Source organism: Nyctereutes procyonoides, unplaced genomic scaffold, assembly GCF_905146905.1.
Source record: "Nyctereutes procyonoides isolate TBG_1078 unplaced genomic scaffold, NYPRO_anot_genome, whole genome shotgun sequence".
Classification (NCBI taxonomy): domain Eukaryota; kingdom Metazoa; phylum Chordata; class Mammalia; order Carnivora; family Canidae; genus Nyctereutes; species Nyctereutes procyonoides.
In genome coordinates, this window is record NW_026575141.1 from 20,706,057 (window position 1) to 20,726,017 (window position 19,961).

Genomic DNA, 19,961 nt, shown 5'->3' on the forward strand with positions numbered 1-19,961 from the left:
CTGGTAACCAGCCTGTCTACTCAAGACAGATTTCTAAATCATCTGCTAGTGCTCCTGATGCTGTGTGAAATAAGAAGATATCAAGGCTCTAAGGTTTTCTTTTGAAGTTAGGATAAAAGGAATGATGAAGCTGAACCCAGCCTTTGTAAGCCTGGGTAACATTGCCCCACAGTACCAGGACAGTGTGAGGCATTCTGGAAGTTGCCATGGAGACCATTCTTGTCTTCTATTTGCTTCTGGAAGCACCAATATACTTCAGAACAACAAACAACTTTAAATTTGCCATCCTTCCTAGAAACAGGTTAAATTAGGTGTGGCGTTAATACCCGCTAGCTCTTCACCAAACCTCTTCTGGTTCTTCTTCCTGGACACACAGCTAGATAGCCTTTCCACGATGCTAGTTCTAGCCAGTAAAATGGGGCAGAGGTGACATGTGTCAATGCCTGACCAAGGCTTTGGAGAAGTAGGTGTGCCTCTTTCACACTCTCCCTATCTGCCTGCTGGGTATTAGTGGTGTAGAGGCCGAGCACAAGGAGGAAGCATCAATGGGAGATGAAATTCTCTGAAATTTAAAATGAAAGAACATTGCTCATTGAAAAGGAACACCTACATTGGCCTGTTAAGCAAGCAAAAATCCCTATTGTGTTTGAGCCATTATTCCTTTTGGGTTTCATTTGGTACTGCAGCTAAGCCTACACTAACTCCTGCAACCAATATTTTATGTTTTAGAGCACTGAATCATTTGAATGCGAGAATTCTGGGACTTCATCCTGGAAAATACAAGAGGCACTAGTGGAAGGGGAGGTAGAAAGGAAGGAACAATAATGTGAATAACTACAGACATTTACTGCACCTATAACTATGTGCCAAGCCCTGTGTTAGATGTGTTACACATAGTCTCATTAAGTTTCATTTATTCCTCATGCCAACTTTAGGTAATAGTACTATTACTATCCCTATTACTCAAATATGAAAACTGAGGCCAGGTTTTGGTCCTCAGGAAGCCATGATTCAAATCTGTTGACTCCATGGCCCAAAGTACTGGACACTTTGCACAATTTTATTTTCACAGTGCCTTGTAAAATAGGCTGTCTTATCTCCATTATTTTAAAGATGAAAAAGCTAAGGTTCATGGCTTTATCCAAGCTTACACAACTAGCAAGACTCAGGCCAAAGCTCATTTCTTTCTATCATGCCTTGAATTCAGAATATAGAGGGGAGAGGTCGTTTGGATTGAGTTTCCCTCCGTTTCTGGGTCCCTGTCGTCTTAGAGGTTAATCCTTTAGCTCTTAGACTATGTGACCACTGTAATCATTGCTATTTACCCGCTTTGGAGATATTGGGATTTCTGCCAGATACCAGATTCCCCCAGCACATCACTGAGGCTATTCTTCACACTGGCTTGGCCTACATATCCGTGAGCCCATTCTTTGCCACAGCCTGACTTCAGGGACAGTTCCTTCAGCCAGGGGATCAGTCATGTTCATGCCTAAATGCAGAATGGAAGCCAGTGGCATGGAAGCACACATTTTAATTAATAAAGGAGTGAAAGTAGAGCCCAGTCCACAAATCTACCTCAGAAACTCCTGAAGTCAGGAGGGCCCTCAGGAATCTTATTTTTATAAATACCTCTTGATCCTCTGAGAAAAAGTACTACAGGAATGTCAGGGCTGATCAGGGCACTGGAACTGACTTCAACAAAGATGGAGAGAAGGAACCCTTTCATCACACCCCTCCTGGCCCCTAGAGGGGCTAGTTGACATAGTAAGGAATCCTTCAAGACCCCACTCCATTTCTTCTCCCTCCTGACTTAACCTGGAGGATTACTGGCATATCTGTAGTCCATATTTAGGGGGATGCTCACTGTTCACAGTGGGATAAGATGGTAGCATCACATAACCTCCTGACCTAGTCCATGAACCCGAGAGACCAAGGCCAAAGAGCCATAGTCCCATATTCATCCACTTAATCAATAGACATCTGTAGTTGAGAGAAAGCACTGGAGGTCCTGAAGGAACCAGGGCTTCTCTGCAGTGCAGAGCCAGCTGAGTCACAGTGTGAACTACAGAGAAAATGCAGAAAACTGCCATAGTGCCCAAGGGGAGTGAGCCCATTATGTTTTTGTTTCCCAGGACCAAGGCTGCCACAGCAACAGCCCTGTGTGGTCCCAGAGCTTCAGGAGAGGCAGAAAGAGAGGGTTGCCAGAAAATCACATTCTACCCTATGGAGAATCAGGAGGAGGGGCATGAGTAGGGCAGCACCCACATTCCTTGTAGTCACGTGCATTCATTCTATAGATGGTAGACAGAGTCTTTTCTGATACCTGTCTGATCATGTCAACCTTCCCTGACTTTCAATTGCTCTTGAGATTAAGTCTAACCTCCTTATTGTGGCCTACTACAAACCCAATATATTCCATGTGCCTCTCCTCCATATTCTCTGGAGCTCAGAGTGTAATTATTTTATAGCCTATAAATTCCATGACTAAAATCATGTCTCTTCACTCGCCATTTTATATTGCAATTAGGTTATTTGCCTGACATAGATGGTACTTAACCAGTATTGGTGGTTGGTTGGGTGGTTGGTTGGTTGGCTGATTGATGAGTGACTACCTAAAGACACAATATTCTAGCAACAAAGTTAGGGAGGTACTGGAACAAACCACTTATGTGATTGTTGCCCAAGTGCTTCTTTTTGCCAGGTTGGGACAGCATGAGAGACAAGGCACAGGTCACACACCAGTCTTATAGCAGCAAGGGCTTCCATCAAAGACTTACCAACAGATAAATCAACAGAAGTGTTTTGCTATTTCAAATGGGTTTTAGAAAGATATGGGAAATAGGTCAACAACTGAACATAAGAAATTACATTTCACTCATCACGTAGCCTTAAAATGACTTGGAGGAATACCATAAGCTTGATTTTTCAGTTCCCACCCTTTTACAGTGATAGTACAACCCAGGGTCAAGAAAATGAGGTGGCAGTCCTGAGTAAAATAGGTTTTCCCTGCTCCCAACAGGATGCCAGGTGATCCAGTATGTCTAGAGAGGTTTTATGAGACAGCCAGTGGCCAGGGCTCACTGACAAATAGGATCAGACCACAGCCCTCAGTGGAAGAAAAGCTGATCTCATTTCTGCTAGCACTGAATATGTGACAGTTTTAATTTTGGTTCTTTCCCTATCGTGGTAGGCTTTGCAGCAGAGTCTCACTCAAGATAGATTTTGAGTATAGCATACCCTGGAGGGCATAAGAAAGGATGAACAATGAGGAAGGCAGGGCACCAGTCAGAGTTGGTGAGGATTAAGTGCAATCCACAGTGCTGCTTGGGAAATAAGGAAGTATCTCCCAGATAATAAAAAGGAAAATGCTGCATGTGATGTGATGAGTTCTGGGTGTTACATGCAGCTGATGAACTACTGAACACTACATCTGAAACTAATGACGTACTATATGTTGGCTAATTGAATTTAATTTTTTTTAAAGGGGAAAAAATTTAAAAAAGAAAAACGCTGGCACTGAATTTAACACAGTGGCAATAAGGATCCACCAGTGCATTTAGGCTGAGCTCCTGTTGGTGGAAGGACCAGTGGTCTAACATGGGTTCTCTACTTAAGCGAACTCATGCAACGGCATCTATAGAGCGTCACCATTTTTTAACTATAGAATTTTAAGATTAAGGATGAGAGTGATGTTATTTACAAAGAAGCAGGGTTTTGTTGGATTTTCCAGTGCTGGTACATCAGCAACATGGTAACTGTCAGGCCTTCCCTTGGATACTCAGCCCCACAGATGAGCAACTGTTATTTAAAGGACCTGCCGTGGAAGCCCTAGACATTGTGTGATAGATGGAAAGATTTAACACAGATTCAGTGAGTTTTGCTCTTAACTAAATTCATTTTCTGCACAGGAGTAGGTGGTTTATTTTCAACACAGGATTTTCACAATTATTATCTTACACTCTTACTGTCTTCTACTTAATAAGAAATTCTATTTGAAAATTTAGTTTCAAAAAGTTTTTGAACATTTCCACTTTTTAAGAGTCAGCATCAATTATCTAGGGGATGAACTACCCAGTTTTGAAGTGTAACCATGGTAAAAACAATAGAAGTTTATTTGGGAGAAAATAAAATAGAATGAGCCAGTACAAAATAAAAACTAAAAATCAATAAATCAATCTATGAGATGTATGAGAGGAAATTGTTTGAAATTACATGGCAACCTTTAGATGCCAAACTTTGTCTCCTGAGACATGGGGCACCCTGGTGGTCCCACCTTGCTGCATAAGCTTATTACTATTGAGACAAACCACAGAATATGAGTAGCTGTGAATTCCAATAACACCAACTCAGGACATTGAGCCAGAGTTCTCACCCTGGATGCTCAGAAGAATCACCTGGGTGGTGGTGGTGGTGGTGGGGGGGGGGGCACGGGGCTTTCAGACTTCAAGTACTACACCAGAGATTCAGATCTAATTCTTCCAGGAGAGGTCATCAGTATTATTCATAAAGTTCCCTGGGTGGTTCAACTATGAGCTAAGACTAGGAAGCCTTGGGCTAAGAGCAGACAATACAGGTGAGGAAGATAAGAGACAGAGACAGACACAGGGGAAGAACACGCAGCTGGGCATAAATTCTCCAGTCATCTCAGAGATTGGCAAGAACAACAAACCCACCATCACAGTTAAATGTCTCGCTGAGCAATTTATGTAATGTCTAGTGTTCATGACACTAATGTGCTTAGAGCATTTTTACACTTCTGGGTTGTGTCTCTACGTACCGGAGGTCATTTTAACTGCTAAGCTTAGATTAAATTCATTTCATAACAGTCATGTTTGATATTATCCACAACCTCTTTTCTCATCATTCTGGAGAACTGAGAGGTGACTCAAGCGCAATCACATCCACTTACTTTAATTCCTTGTAATCCATAGCCAGGGGGTCCAGGCGGGCCAGGCAGGCCTTTCTGCCCAATATCTCCCTGTTGGAAGATGAAGCAAAATTGAAGAGAAGTGTAAGAGGATTCAGGAAGAAATAATGTATTTCTGCTCTTGGCTTCCTTCTAACTAGGGTCTGATCAAGACTAACATCTATGTGCCCATAAAGCTAGATCATAGTTTATATAAAGCAGTGCTTTTCCCCAAATTTTAAGCTGCAGAACCCTTGGAAAAATGTTATGCATAATCCAAATATAAGTAAAAAGGCAAGGCAGGGCTACTTGGCCTAAGCCGAAGTGTTGGCCTGGTAGCCTTGTCTGCTTGGGCTTCTTTAGCTGCTCTACCACCAGCCCCTAGAACACCAGGGGTGTGAAGACCACTCACACATAATTCTGTGTAGCCTCTAATATGTTTCTCCACTTCAGTGTCAAGTGTTATTCACTAGGGTTGCAGTTAAAGTTTCAGTGGATCAGTATTGAATTTTTAAGAAAATAGATGAATGAAGCAAAAAGTACATCATTTCCCAGTATGTGTTTTTTACAACATAAGTTAACCCCATGTTTATTGAGGAAAGACTTCTGCGGTCAAATGAGATTGGAAAGTGTTCTACACCACGGTGTGTGCCTCTCCTTGGAGACCCCTAGAACACACAGGCATACCTTATTTTATTGTTCTTCACTGTTATGTTTCCTAGATACTGCTCGTTTTACAGATTGAAGGTTTATGGCCACCCTGTGTTAGGCGAGGTCATCAGAGCCATTTTTCCAATAGCATTTGCTAACTTCCTGTCTCTGTGTCACATTTTGATAATTCTTACAATATTTCAGGCTTTTTCATTGTATTTCTTTTGTTGATATTTGATCAGTAATCTCTAATGTCACTATCATAATTGTTTTAGGGCACCCTGAACCTGAATCATAAATGTTGTATGCAATCTGATCGTTCCACCAACTGGGGTGTTTCCCTGTCTCTCACCCTCTCCTCAGGCTTCCCTATTCCTTACAACAATACTGAAATTAGACCAATTTAATAACCCTATAATGGCCTCTAAGTGTTCAAGTGAAATGAAGAGTCACACATCTCTCACTTTAAATTAAGAGCTAAAAGTGATTAAACTTAGTGAGGAAGGTATGTCAAAAGCCAAGGCAGGGATGCCTGGGTGGCTCAGCAGTTGAGCGTCTGCCTTCGACTCAGGGCATGATCCCGGGGTCTGGGATAGAGTCCTGCATCAGGCTCCCTGTGAGGAGCCTACTTCTCCCTCTGCCTGTGTCTCTGCCTCTCTCTGTCTCTCATTAATAAAGAAATAAAATCTTAAAAAAAAAAAAAAAGCCAAGACAGGCCAAAAGCTAGGCCTCTTACACTAAACAGTTAGCCAAGTTGCAAATGCAAAGGAAAAGCTCTCGAGGGAAATTAAAAGTGCTGCTTCAGTGAATTGATGAAGTATAAGAAAGCAGAAGAGCCCTACTGCTGAGATGGAGAATATTTTAGTGCTCTGGGTAGATCAAACCAGCCATAATCTAATCCAGAGCAAGCCCCTCACTCCCCTTGATCCTATGAAGGCTGAGAGAAGTGAGAAAGCTGCAGAAGCAGGCTTGAGGCCAGCAGGGTTTGGTGAATGGGGAAAGACGTCCTCTCTTGTAACATAAAGGTGCATGGTGAAGCAGCAAGTGCTGATGGAGCTGTCAGAAGTTGTCCAGAAGATCTAGCTCAGAGAAAAAAGAAAGTGGCTATGCTAAACCACAGACTTTCAGCATAGATGAAACAACTCCATTTTGTTAGAAGATGCCACCTAGGACTTTCATAGCTGGAGAGGAAAAGTCAACGGCTGGCTTCAAAGTTTCAAAGAACAGGCTGACTGTCTTGTTCTAGGCTAATGGAGCTGAGGACTTTAAGTTGAAGCCAGTGCTCATTTACCATTTCAAAAATCCTGGGGCCCTTAAGAATTATGCCAAATTGACTTGGTTTATGTTCTATAAAGAGAACAACAAAGCCTGGATGATAGCACATCTGTTTATAACATGGTTTACCTAATATTTTAAATCTACTGTTGAGACTTACTGCTCAGAAAAAAAGGATTATTTTCAAAATATTGACAATGCACCCGGTCACCCAGAGCTCTGGGTGGAGAAGGAGGATGAGATTAAGTTGTTCTCATGTCTGTTAACACAGCATCCATTCTGTAGCCCATGGGTCAAGGCTGGGCTTCCCTAAAGCATTCTTAATTAAGGTATATTCATTGGTTTATTTTAGACATAATGCTATTGCACCCTTAATATACTAGAAATATAATAGTAACATAAATTTTATATGCACTGGGAAACCAAAAAATTCACTGGACTCTATTGTGGTATTTACGGTATTGTGGTAGGCTGGAACTGAACCTGCAATACCTCCAAGGTATATCTGTAGTAATATATTGGAGCCTCTAAGAAGTCCCACAATAGAGAAGTTCCCAAATTAACATTTGATGGATAAGCTTTGAGAAATGCTGGATTAATGTAAGCTACTGTATAAGTCTTTTTTTCTTTCCACTACAGAGAAAAAGCTTTATTTTTTTTCTAATTGTAAGAGGCACACCTGCTCATTGAAAAAATAAATTAGAAATAATGATGAAAATGAAGAAGAAAAAATAAGCCTATCTTTCCACCACCCAGTGATAGCAATTACTAACATCGTGGGAGTATCTTTATCCACAGAAAATAATCTAGAAAGTTAAGAAATCATCTATTGCCAGAATGAAGCTGATGGACTGAAAAGGATAAACTAAGAATCTTGCTAATTCTGGGATCCTCAGTAAAATCTTTGACTCATAGAGCCTTTCTCTTCCCTCTCTGCTAATGAGGCTCAATTCACTTCTGTGCGTTTTGGTCATGAAATTTGAATTTGTAACAGGTGCCTCATTGACACCCATTTTCCCTATGAACATGCCTAATACTTCTTTATTTTACTATTTTAACAAATCAGAGAATTATTTGTTGAGCACATGAATCAACAATTAAGACAGGGCTTCTCAACCTCTGCACTATTGCCATTTTGAGCTGGATAATTCTTCATGAAGGCAGCTGTCCTGTGTCCTGTAGGATATTTAGCAGCATCCCTGGCCCCTCCCCAGTAGATGCCAGTAGAATTCCTTCCCCTGTTGTGACACTCAAAAATGATTCCAGACATCCCCAAGTGTCCCCCGGGGCAAACCAGGGAGGATAAGATCTCCCTCATTGAAAAGCACTCGATTATAAGGATGAAAGGATGAGGGGCCCCTAGGTGTCTCAGTTGGTTAAGTGTCTGCCTTCGACTCAGGTGGTGATCCTAGGGTCCCGAGATCAAGCCCCACATGGGGCTCCCTACTCAGTGGGGAATCTGCTTCTCCCTCTCCCTCTGCTCCTCCTCCCTGTCTGTGCTATCTCTATCACGCATTCTCTTTCTCAAATAAATGAATAAAATATTTTTTAAAAAATGAAAGGATGAATAATCACCATATTGGAGATGACAAAAGAAAGAGAAATAGAAATGAGAGCAAAGGGAGCAGAGAAAGTTTCTCACACCTTCCATGGGACAATAAATCTAGACCTTGACATAAGGCCCCAACAGAGTAGACTCTACATATAGGACACAATCAATCTATTAGCGGGCATTCTGTTAAAAGGCCAGCTGAGGCACCTCTGACCAAAGTAAAAATGTGCTCCTTAATAATGGCACAGCTGCTAAGAGACTAGAAATATTTTGAGCCTTTTGCAACCACTTTCTTAAGAGACACTTTCTAATTTCTTCTGGGGAAGCAAAAAAAGTGGCTTTATAAACTTAAATGATCTACTTTACTGAAAGCTACATAATATGAGAAAATGAGGCTTTTCATCAACACTCAAGAACAAATAAGCCAACACTAAAATAAACATTTGCTATGAAGTTAATGTTCACTTGGCTGGCACAGATGGTACCTGACCTTCACACAGAGCACAGACCTAAAGACTCACCTTTGGCCCTTGGGTTCCTATGCCCCGAGGCCCAGAGGGGCCTGGGGGGCCTCTGACACCAGGCTCTCCCTGAAAAGACACAGTGAATGACAAGTTACTGATTTAATACAAACAGAAAAACTTTATGTTGTATATTTTATACAAAATGTCATATTTCATATTAAACATATTTTATACAGATTTTCATATATAAAAATATATTTTAGGGCAGCCCGGGTGGCTCAGCAGTTTAGCACTGCCTTCAGCTCAGGGTGTGATCCTGGAGACCCGGGATTGAGTCCCACATCGGGATCAATGCATGGAGCCTGCTTCTCCCTCTGCCTGTGTCTCTGCCTCTCTCTCTCTGTGTCACTCATAAATAAATGGGTTAAATCTTTAAAATAATATATATATATATATATATATATTTTAAAGCCCAAACCCTTGAATTTGACTAAGATATTAATTGAACCTCCTTCTCCCAAATCACTTTCTTATACTTGACAAAGGGAGTGTTATTCCCCTTTGTTTTCATTCCTTAGTGCCATTTGTGTCATCTTCCAGCCAACTGATACGGGTCCATTCCAAAGCAGTCGGGTCAGTTAACTTTTGACAATCTTAAAAGGTACTTTCTTCAGAACTCCCTTCTCTGGAATTTGGAAAAGTGCTGCCATTGTGAGTGGAGGAAGAAAGAAGAGACAAGAATAAAAAGAAACCATTGAAAGAGATAACCCCATTTTGAACTAGTTGCTTTTACTGCTTCATGCAACAAAGCTTATGCTACTTGGAGTTAAGGATGAACTTTGTGATACTTCTGCCCTAAAAGCAGTTGCAGCTGCAGGATAAGCTCTATAAAAGCTTTTCAGATTGCCCAAAGCCTTTTAGAACAGGCAACTAGCCCAGAAAAGTGGTAGGGGCTGATTAGGGTAGGCCAGCCCTTTCATTAGATCTACATGAAATGTGAATGATAGAAAGAAGCAGAGAAATGAAAATCTCTTCATTAATCACCTTCTATGTACCCAGAACTATGCTATGCATGTTCACATATCTTACTGGATGCAATTTAGTACTCAAGACAACCCTGTGTTATAGCGATGACTAACTTACCTAACGTCTCTGAACCTCAGTATCTTCATCAGATACATACGAAATCATACTTATATTTCCTGGTGATGACAGGAAGCAAGACAAAGAATGTGTCTCTCTCATGTCTAGCTGATATCCAGCTGAGTAGGTACTTGGGAAGTATTAACCCCTCACCTCAGCTGGTTTGGGTTTTTTGTTTTTGTTTTTTTGCTTTAAGATTGATTGATTGATTTTAGAAAAAGAGAAAGCAGGAATGGGAGGGGCAGAGGGAGAGAGAATCTCAAGCAGATTCCATGCTGAGCACAGGGCCCAACATGGGGTTTGATCCCAGGACCCTCAGAGGATGACCTGAGCCAAAACCAAGAGTGGGACACTTAACCAACTGCCCCAATCCCAGCTGTTTTATTAAAGAGGAAACTAAAGTTAGTCTAAAGCATCACAGCTATTGGAAAGCAGGACTAGGAGAACATGGTGAAGGAGGTACCCTCCTAAGTTGCTAGTACAGCCACTTTGGAAAACAGGTTGGCAGTTTATTAAAATGTTCAACATTGGGGCACCTGGGTGGCTCGGTGGTTGAGCATCTGCCTTTAGCTCAGGACCTGACTCCAGGGTCCTGGGATCAAGTCCCACATTGGGCTCCCCAAAGGGAGCCTGCTTCTCCTTCTGCATAGGTCTCTGCCTCTCTCTCTGTGTCTCTCATGAGTAAATAAATGAAATCTTAAAAAAAAAAAAGTTCAACATCAATTTACTGTATGATCTAGTAATTTCACTCCTGTACCCAAAGGAAATGAAGACATATGGCCACATAAAGAGTTAGATATGAATGCTCTTAGCAGAATTATTCATAATATCTAAAAACTAGAAACAACCTAAATGCCCATCAATGATAAATGGATAGACAGAATGTGGTATATTCGCAATAAAAAGTAACAAACCCGCAGTTACAAGCTACAACACAGATGAACCTCAAAAGCAGTATTCTCAATGAAAGAAGCCAGATCTATGGGATCGCATATTGTCTGATTCCATTTCTATGAAATGTCCAGAAAAAGCAAATCTACGGAGACAGAAAGTAAATCCATGATTGCCTGGGACCAGGAATAGGAACTAGGATAGGATTAAGTGCAAACTGGCATAAGGGATTATAAAGGGTGAGGGAAGAAAATGTTCTAAAACTGATTTATGGTGAAGCCGTACAACTTTAAATTTCCTTTAAAAATCATTGAAATATATACTTGGAATGAGCGAGTTCTATAATACATTAAATATGCCTCAATAAAATTATAAAAGGAAAAACCAGAAAGAAACCAAAGCCAGACTTTGAAGCTAAATCTCCCAAGCTCTTTGCCCTAGGTCCTGTTTCATCCATGTTCTGTTAGGAGCTAAATAGCTTATAGATTGCAACAGTGCAAAAATCATGGATTATAAGAAATGATGAAATTATTTAGCAAAAACAGTTCATCCTTATTTAACTTGACTTTCTACTTTTAAATCCTAAAATACTTCTAGAGAAAATAAGGCCTTAAAAGAAAAGGAAAAGATTTAAACATTTTATTACTGACTTGATTCTTTTAATCCCTGTTTTCATAATTACCGTTTTCCTTGTGCTTACAGGCCACTTTTATGATTCTGGTCTCCTGTCTCCATCTCTTTCACATAGTACATGGTTCCTTTTGAGACCACGGGTACTAATTATCTAACACCTCTCCTCCTTCTGATTCCCAGCTTTGAGTGACCCCATGTTTCTCCCAGCTTAAATAATCACTCCTATCATCAAGAGCTCCAAGTAGAGAACACAGCTTGTCCTGTACCACATGCATTTCTGTTGTCTCTCCTTTCTTGAGTATCTGATATACCTTTAGAGGGAGTATCTGTAAGTTCACTGGGGAAGGGTCTCCAGCTATACCTGACTGATTCACATACTTGCTGCATTTTGACACCTTCCAGCAAAGCAGAACCAAGATAAACAGTTCAATACATTTTACCCAGAAGCATTGAATGTTTTTATCAAAAATAATTATCTTCTTTGCCTGGTTACTGTGAACCCCACCCCAGATACAATGGTTCCTTCTCTTGTGTTTCTATTCACCTCTGCCTTTCTGTGGTGAGGTTGGAAGCACAGGGCTGCAACCCTGTGTGGTGCAATGGGGAGTACACAGGCCCACCCAGAAAGCATGCTGCTAAGAAAAACAGAACCTATATCTGAGCAAGTCTCTAAATATGACAACCAGAGGGTGTAGAAACATGTTAACATCGTAAGATTAGCATCTACAGGACCCTCAAAGACAAGGAAAGCTCAAGGAAAAAACAAAGGATGACTAACCTTTGATAAAAAGAGATTTAAGAACCATCTCAATCGAAAGCAATGTGTGGACGTCATCTGGATCCCAATTCAGACAAACTAACTGTAACAAATTTGTAAGACAAGCTGGTCAGTTCGAACCCTAGATATTTGATGACACTAAGGAATTATTCATGTTTTCGAAGTTTGCTAATGATATCTCAGTTATGTTTTTATAAAGAGCCTTTATATTTGAGAGACAAACGCTAAACCTTTCTATGGAAGATGTCCGGGATTTGCTGTGGAGTAATGCAGTGAAACAGGGGGAAGAGGAGAATGGAACAAGATTGGCCACATACTGAAAATTGTTGAAGTGTGACAGGTAAATGGGAGTTCATTTTACTACCTTTCTACTTCTATCTATGCTTAATAATTTTCATAATACAATGTTCTTATTTTTTTAAGAACCACAAACAATATCCAATAAAAATCTCACCAATAAAAGTGAGGAAAGGTTACCATGATGTTCACCATTAATAAGGAGAAGAATACAAGATTTTAAAGATAGAAAGACGGACAAAGGATTAAAGCACACAGGTGGATTCAGTATCATTAGAACTTACATGTCTTTCATGCATTCTTGGTATGTCTCAAAAGTTACATGTCTTTTAAAAACTAAGAATATGGAGACAAGGTAGAAGATTTTTTTTATTGAGTAATATTTCTGTTAAGAAGGAATTCAATACTCTACAGTTCAATTCATGATATTTTTTAATGATAATTTTAGTTAAAACTTCCTTCTCAATTAGTGTTAATCATACTAATACACACACACACACACACACACACACACACACACACACACCAGATGGGAAAGCAAATGGGAAAAACAGTTGAAATAAGTTGTGAGTGTACTTGAGGCTAGCCTTGTCCATGCTCATTATTGCTACTCATTCTCTCTCTTACTCGGTTTCCCTAACTCTCATCATGTAGAAGAGTCCGAAGGCTGAGTGCAGACCTTGTAGACATCGTATTGCCCTTTCTATTCTCGAACCATGGCCAATGAACTTTGATGGCATGATGCACACATCATCTGTGGTGCAACAGTGTTTACCTCAAATAAACTCTCCATTCTAATCCATATAATTGTTGACATATAGCTCTGTTTTATCTATCCAATCTTTGGTAACCTTTTCCCCTAGGTAAATATAATCTGACATATGCATTTATTTATCTGGTAGACTTTAAACCAGTCTTAGCTTAATATATTCTGCAGATGTTACCGTTGGTCTATAACATAGTATTAGGGTTGTTCCTCGGTGTTTCTGTACCATACTTTTTAATAGATGGGACTATCAGGCACTTAATGAGCTATGTGAATCCACAGAGACAGTGTCTCTCTACTATGGTGCAGTCTTAAAAATGTATTATGTCTTATGTTCCACGGGCCATGTGCCCATAGAAGTCCACAACACCGAGTGAATGGATACAAGAGGACCATGGTCCAGACTCACTTCACCACTTGACAGCACCCAGTCTGCCACAATGCAGCACCAGTGGTACCTAAGAAGTGCATTTACCATGACATTTTCAGACGTGTAGTTTGATTGTCAGGGATGACATGACAATCACAAATAAAAGGAATTCTGACAGGCACTTGCACAGCTGTACTTAGCTTCCCGGGCAGGCTCTGAGAGTTGTTGGAGCCTGCAGAGGGAGCCCTTGCATTAGGAGATAATAAACAGCCCAGACAGCAAATTCTAGAGTTGCCAGTTTTTTTTTTTTTTTTTTTTTTTTACTATATCCATCAATTTCATAAGACCACATAGCCTAAGTCCTACCTCTACCCTCCACAAAATGAACAAACAAACAAACAAGCAAAACTGTTTAGATTTCCCAGAGTTTCCTTTTGGCCCACAAAAGGAATTCTAGACTTGAGATACTCCTTTCATTTTCACAGGAAATGGCCAGCTTTAGAACCAACTACCAGCAGTACTTGTATATGTGAATTTAACAAATGCTTCCCTGAAGGTTTTTACCTAGACCATAACCTTGCAGAGTGGTTTATTTCAACCTCTTTAAAATCATGCATAATCTTATGAAGGTCACAGTCATCATTCATTGATTAATATCACAAATTTAATTTTTTAAAAGATAGGAAAAGAAACCAAACACACTATCCCATTCATTCTTTTTTTCTCATTGGTAAACCTTTGCTTTGGTTAATATTAAAATTATAATTAATAATAAAATAAACAATTAAGACTTATTAATTTATTATAGGTAGGTACTTTTCATTCCTTGTCTTATCCTATCCTAGCAACATCAACTTACTTCATTTTATATGTAAGGCAACTAAGACTTCCAGATAAGATACATGATTTTTTAAAAACCATGTAGCCAGCAGCAATTCACACCCAGGTCTGACTCCAGAGTGCATCTACCATCCTGGTGTTGGCTGGAGCTAGATGCAAAATGCTAATGTATCCAGAGACTTTCTTCCAGCTACCATCTGATGCAAAGACCAGGTCTCTGTGGCTGTGAAAGTCCACTTCCTAAATTCAATCAATCACACTCTCAAGGATGCTCAAGAAAGAATCCTCATGACAAGATCCCTATGAGGCCCTTGCCACTAGCATAGTGCCCAGCTGTCTCAGGCTGGCCTCTCCATTTCTCTGTCATTGTCATGCTTAGTTTTGTGGTTTACTCCAATGTTTTATTTAGTCTCATCCCAGATCTTCTACCTATACCAATTCTTATGTTCTCTGTGTATCCATACTGCAATATACTTGATTTGGCAGAGTAATACATGCTGTGATGACTACTACTACTTTAGACATTATTCCATTAACTTCTCACAATAACCCTATGAGGTGGGTATCATTGTTCCACACCACAGATGAGGAGGCTAAGTCCCAGGGAGAGTCAGTAACTTGCTGAGGTCACACAGCTAGGAAGTAACAGAGGTCCAAGTGGAGCAGTGAAAAGGAAAGAATCCAGTATACCTTTTGTGTTTTATGAGATTTAAATATAATGTTTGAGAAGATAGTGCTCTTAAAGACAAACAAAGCAGCCCAATTGGACTGTCTCCCTCCACCCCCACCACACATGAAGACAAGGCTCTAATCACTGCTTCACCTTTGGTCTGTGCCAGTTAAGTCCCTGTCACTCTTTGAGAGAATGGTAGAAGCATGTTACAGTTGTTTTAAAAGGGACTTCATGCTTTTGTACTTGGGAAACAATGAAAAGCAAATTGAATTCATTTTGAAAAGAATTAGATCTTAAGAAATGTCCAAGGAATAGTATTCAAAAATCTACTAAATGATAAAACCAGGGAATGACTGAGTTTCAAAATAAGTTGTAAGTCAAAGCGATGATTAGCTTTAAATTTCAAGATATTTAAAATAATTTCCATTCTTCCAAATAATTTCTCTCCTAGAACTTTAATATTAACCTCAAAGCAGTAGTATCTCAAAGTCCATGGTAATTTAAAAACTTGCTTTAGGAAGGGGTGGTGGGGGTGACAAAACATGAGAGACTCCTAACTCTGGGAAACAAACAAAGGGTAATGGAAGGGGAGGTGGGCAGGGGGATGGGTAACTGGGTGACAGGCACTGAGAAAGTCATTTGATGGGATGAGCACTGGGTGTTATATTATATATTGACAAATCAAAAAGGAAGGAAGGAAGGAAGGAAGGAAGGAAGGAAGGAAGGAAGGAAGGAAGGAAGGGGAGGTGGTGGGGAATAGGAGAGGAAGAGAGGGGAATTTGGGGGAAGGGGAGGATTTGTCGATTGTTTCTTTTCTCAAAATCAACTAATCAAGATGAACAAAAGATTCCCCTGTGCCAAGGTGCCAAGAATTTCATTGGAAAGGGAGAGAATCTTTCTTATTTAGCTGCCTTAGGAATCTTAAAAATAGAAATAATGATATTGTCCATAATGACAGAGAGAAGGGAAGGCTCTCTTATATTGATATTCAATATAATTTCCCACTGTGGGGGAGCTCCTCTAGTCTGAAAGGCTGAAAATAAAAAATGTGTTGATGGTGATTTGGGTGGCTAATGTTAAGAGGATTTAGAGTGTGTCTCCAGGGCTGAAGGGAGAGGAGGGAGGTACCACTGGGGAGAGAAATGCAGAGGTAGGAAAACAACAAGGAGAAATGAAAGCAGCCCTGAAGGTCACTAGACAGACGAGAATAGAGCCCTGATATTAAAGAACATGCATGGAACTAAATTGGGGAAATAACCTTGAAAAGTCACCTATTCAAGTTTTCCTGGTCTTGAATGTGACCTTTTCTGAAATCTAAAGGTCAAATTGCCTGGCATTTTAACTTGATATGGCTCTGGCTTTCATTAGTCCTGTTTTTGAGCTGATTGTCCTGCCTGTCACAATTTTGCAGTCATATTATGGGACATGGGTTTCTTCAACCCCAACTTGGAGTCGCAGACCCTTCACTGTTGGGTCTGTACCTGAGGCCAGCCCTCCTTGTCAGAGACTGTTCAAAATGGAGCTTCCTGTCCAGTCCATGTCCACCAGTGGAATCCACAAATTCCTACTACATCTCTGTGTGAATTGCTCCTCTGTTCCGCCACTGCCTGTCGGTGGTGTGCACATATGTGAGCCATCGCAGAGAACAGAGGGGCAATTCAAATGCTGGGAACATTTTTAGAATAATGATACTCGGTGGAATTTCACAGAACTTTGCATTTTAATTTATGACTATGGGCCATTTTTGTCAAGTAAAGCATGTATTTACAATATTCAAACGTAAAGCTTTTGAAAAATGATTAACTCTTTTGGGTTTGGGTTTATGTTTCTTGTTAATGTTTACATGATTTAAGTTTTGATGATGGGAAAGCTAGGATGGAAAGAGAAATAGTCCCACTGTATGCTAAGTGAAGCCAAGATATCTGGAAGATAGACAGCTTTGAAGATGAAGCATCTGCAGAGCAGAGAGGGTCAGTCTCTGCTCTGATTTATTCATCCATTTCGTTTGCATTCATTCATCAATATTCATAGTCTCCCTCTTGCACGTAAACACAATATAGTAACAACACTGTTTCTATTGTAAAGGGGCAAGGTGTTCAGCCTTTCTGCTTCCTGATTTCCTTACCTATAAAATAAGGGAGTAGTTTATAATGCCTTGATATTCTGGAAATATTTAGGTAGTATATAATGTCCATTTACATAGTATACAACCATAATAGCAATGACCCAATGTGGGCTTTCTGCCCACAGATGTTATGCCAACCACTTGATGGCAAAGAGGTCCTTGAGGGCCCTACCAGGCAGGTTAGAGTCCCTCTGTGCAAGGACTGGGCCAAGCTCACTTGCTTCAAAGCTTTAGGGAAGAAATGGCTTCCTCTCTGGTGAACTAGCACACTGAAGGGGACTGAGAGAGGTGCACAATAGGATGCACCTGCCCTCATGGAACTCTGGAGAGCTACTCCTTGTATTTCTCCCCCAGATATGTCAGTGGGTCAGGCCCTGGTTGACACGCACCTCATGAGCTTTTGCAGGCGGAAATACAGGAGCAAAGAGTTAACTGGGCTTCTCAAAGGCAGATGAGGATCACATAACGATTGTCCCCAAATCACAAAGGGTCCTTTTTGTCTGTAGGAGTCTGGTGAAAAAATGCAGGCAGCATCAAATAAGATCTTTGAGCTTGGCTTCCTCATCAGCAAACAAGTCTTGGTCCGGGAACCAGACACTAGATGAGTGCTTCCCGCTTAGCAAAAAACCAAATTGTCAGTTTCTCTTCCAGCCATGTTTCAAAAGCAGATTTTAAAGATTAATTAATTAATTAATTTATTTATTTATTTATGATAGACAGAGAGAGAAAGAGAGGCAGAGACACAGGAGGAGGGAGAAGCAGGCTCCATGCCGGGAGTCCAACGTGGGACTTGATCCTGGGACTCCAGGATTGCGCCCTGGGCCAACGGCAGGTGCTAAACCATCAAAAGCAGATTTTAAAGCTGTATCTACTATCTACTTAAGTGTAGTGTTTACAAGAATTTTAGAAGTCTTTCAGAAGCCCTTGTCAAAATTTGGTTACAATTAGAGTAATTACATATTCTATGCAATTGCAAACTCTAACCACTGATGTTATTTGGAAATTCTTCCACTTGGAAAAAAGCCAGAGAGCACCACAAGGATGCAAGATGTCAGGGACTGCTTCTGATATGTTTTGAAACATAGAAGCTTTGATTCTAAAGTCTGTGTCATATGGTAAACACATGTGCCCTTAACTAAATAGCACAAAAACCTACCATAAATTGTCAACCTTAATGGTTTCCTCATTTCAAAACACATTGGTTTTGTAAGTTAATGCTCTAAGACCAATATTTTAAGGTGACTACACAGAGTTTAAATGAAAAACATATCAGATATATATGTCTATACAATTGCACACACACACACACACACACACACACTCCCACAGACTTACAATTTCTCTGTTATTTTAAGTCAGAATGAAAGGAGATGAATTTTGCATGCATTTGAGACCAGGGCTTTTGCTGCCATTGACACCATTTTGAGGGTCTTACCTCCACTTTATCAAACCAGAAGGACAAAATTATGTGGAATTAAACTTTTCCAAATATCTTTCTTTCTTTACTTGCATGTGTGTGTTTCTAAAAGTTCTCTTTAGAGAAAAAGGCCACATAGAGACTTTAAGGCCTCTACTAAAGATGAGAGATGATATTGAAAGTTATTTAAAAGCCGGTATTTGCTTTTAGAATTTCCTTTATTTTCAAGTTTGTGATCTAAGATCTTTCATTCTAAGACCAGCTCACACTATTTCCAGGAAAATACATTTTCCCAGCAACCACAGGAAGAGGTCAAAGAGAAAAAGAAAAGGCAGCTGAGAGCGTGGTGAGGGGACAGGGAGACAGAGGCAGGTCCTGGCCAATATTTCCTCCTCCCCACAGCCAGGAATGAGCTGTCAGCTTCTGCCTCCACTCAGCCTCCTGTGTGGGCTAACAGAGATAATGAGTCTCACTTAGGACATATCTCTGGCAACATGTCGGTTGTTTAAAAAAGTAAAATAAGCAGCATAAAATTCTGAAGGAACACGCTTTTTCTTGATTTTTCCCCCTAAAATACATACAATAGCAAAGATGAGGGACTTTCAGAGAAAACCAGTATATGGAATCATTTAATGCACGTTTTAGTTTGTACGTTAAATAACCTGATGTGGTGGAAGACTTACAAGAAACAAATCTTACAATGTTCTCTGTATGTAAATGCCTGGCTTTTTTTTTTTTTAAGATTTTATTTATTTATTTATTCATGAGAGACACAGAGAGAGACAGGCAGAGACATAGGCAGAGGGAGAAGCAGGCTCCTCACAAGGAGCCTGATATGAGACTCGATCCCAGGACCCTGGGATCATGCCCTGAGCCAAAGGCAGATGCTCAACCTCTGAGCCACCCAGGCATCCCGGTGCCTGGCTTTAGTATCATTGGTGAACATAAAACAGTAGCAGTGGAAACATAAATGATCATGTTTCCATTTTAATACAAATACATTCTATTATACGTTTAATATATTTTATTTCATACTGTATGTTAAATAAGTGTCTACTTTCCTAACTGAAAGAATATTTATGTAATCACAAAAGCTGTTACCAGAGCTCCACATTACACAGAAAACAAGGTTTACATACTGAAATGTCTTCCTAGTTTTACATTTTAACATTTTCAGATT

General features: G+C 40.2%; 1 protein-coding gene across 2 annotated transcripts in view; it reads right to left on the minus strand.

Moving 5' to 3' along the window:
- The window catches only part of COL28A1 (collagen type XXVIII alpha 1 chain), a 180,770-nt gene that overhangs the window by 72,188 nt on the left and 88,621 nt on the right, over window positions 1–19,961 (minus strand). For both annotated transcript variants that reach the window (XM_055307421.1, XM_055307420.1), the window contains exons 26-27: window positions 8,906–8,974; window positions 4,910–4,978 (exon numbers count right to left, since the gene is read on the minus strand). In XM_055307421.1, the coding sequence (XP_055163396.1) occupies window positions 4,910–4,978; window positions 8,906–8,974 (138 nt within the window). The remainder of the gene's footprint in view (window positions 1–4,909; window positions 4,979–8,905; window positions 8,975–19,961) is intronic.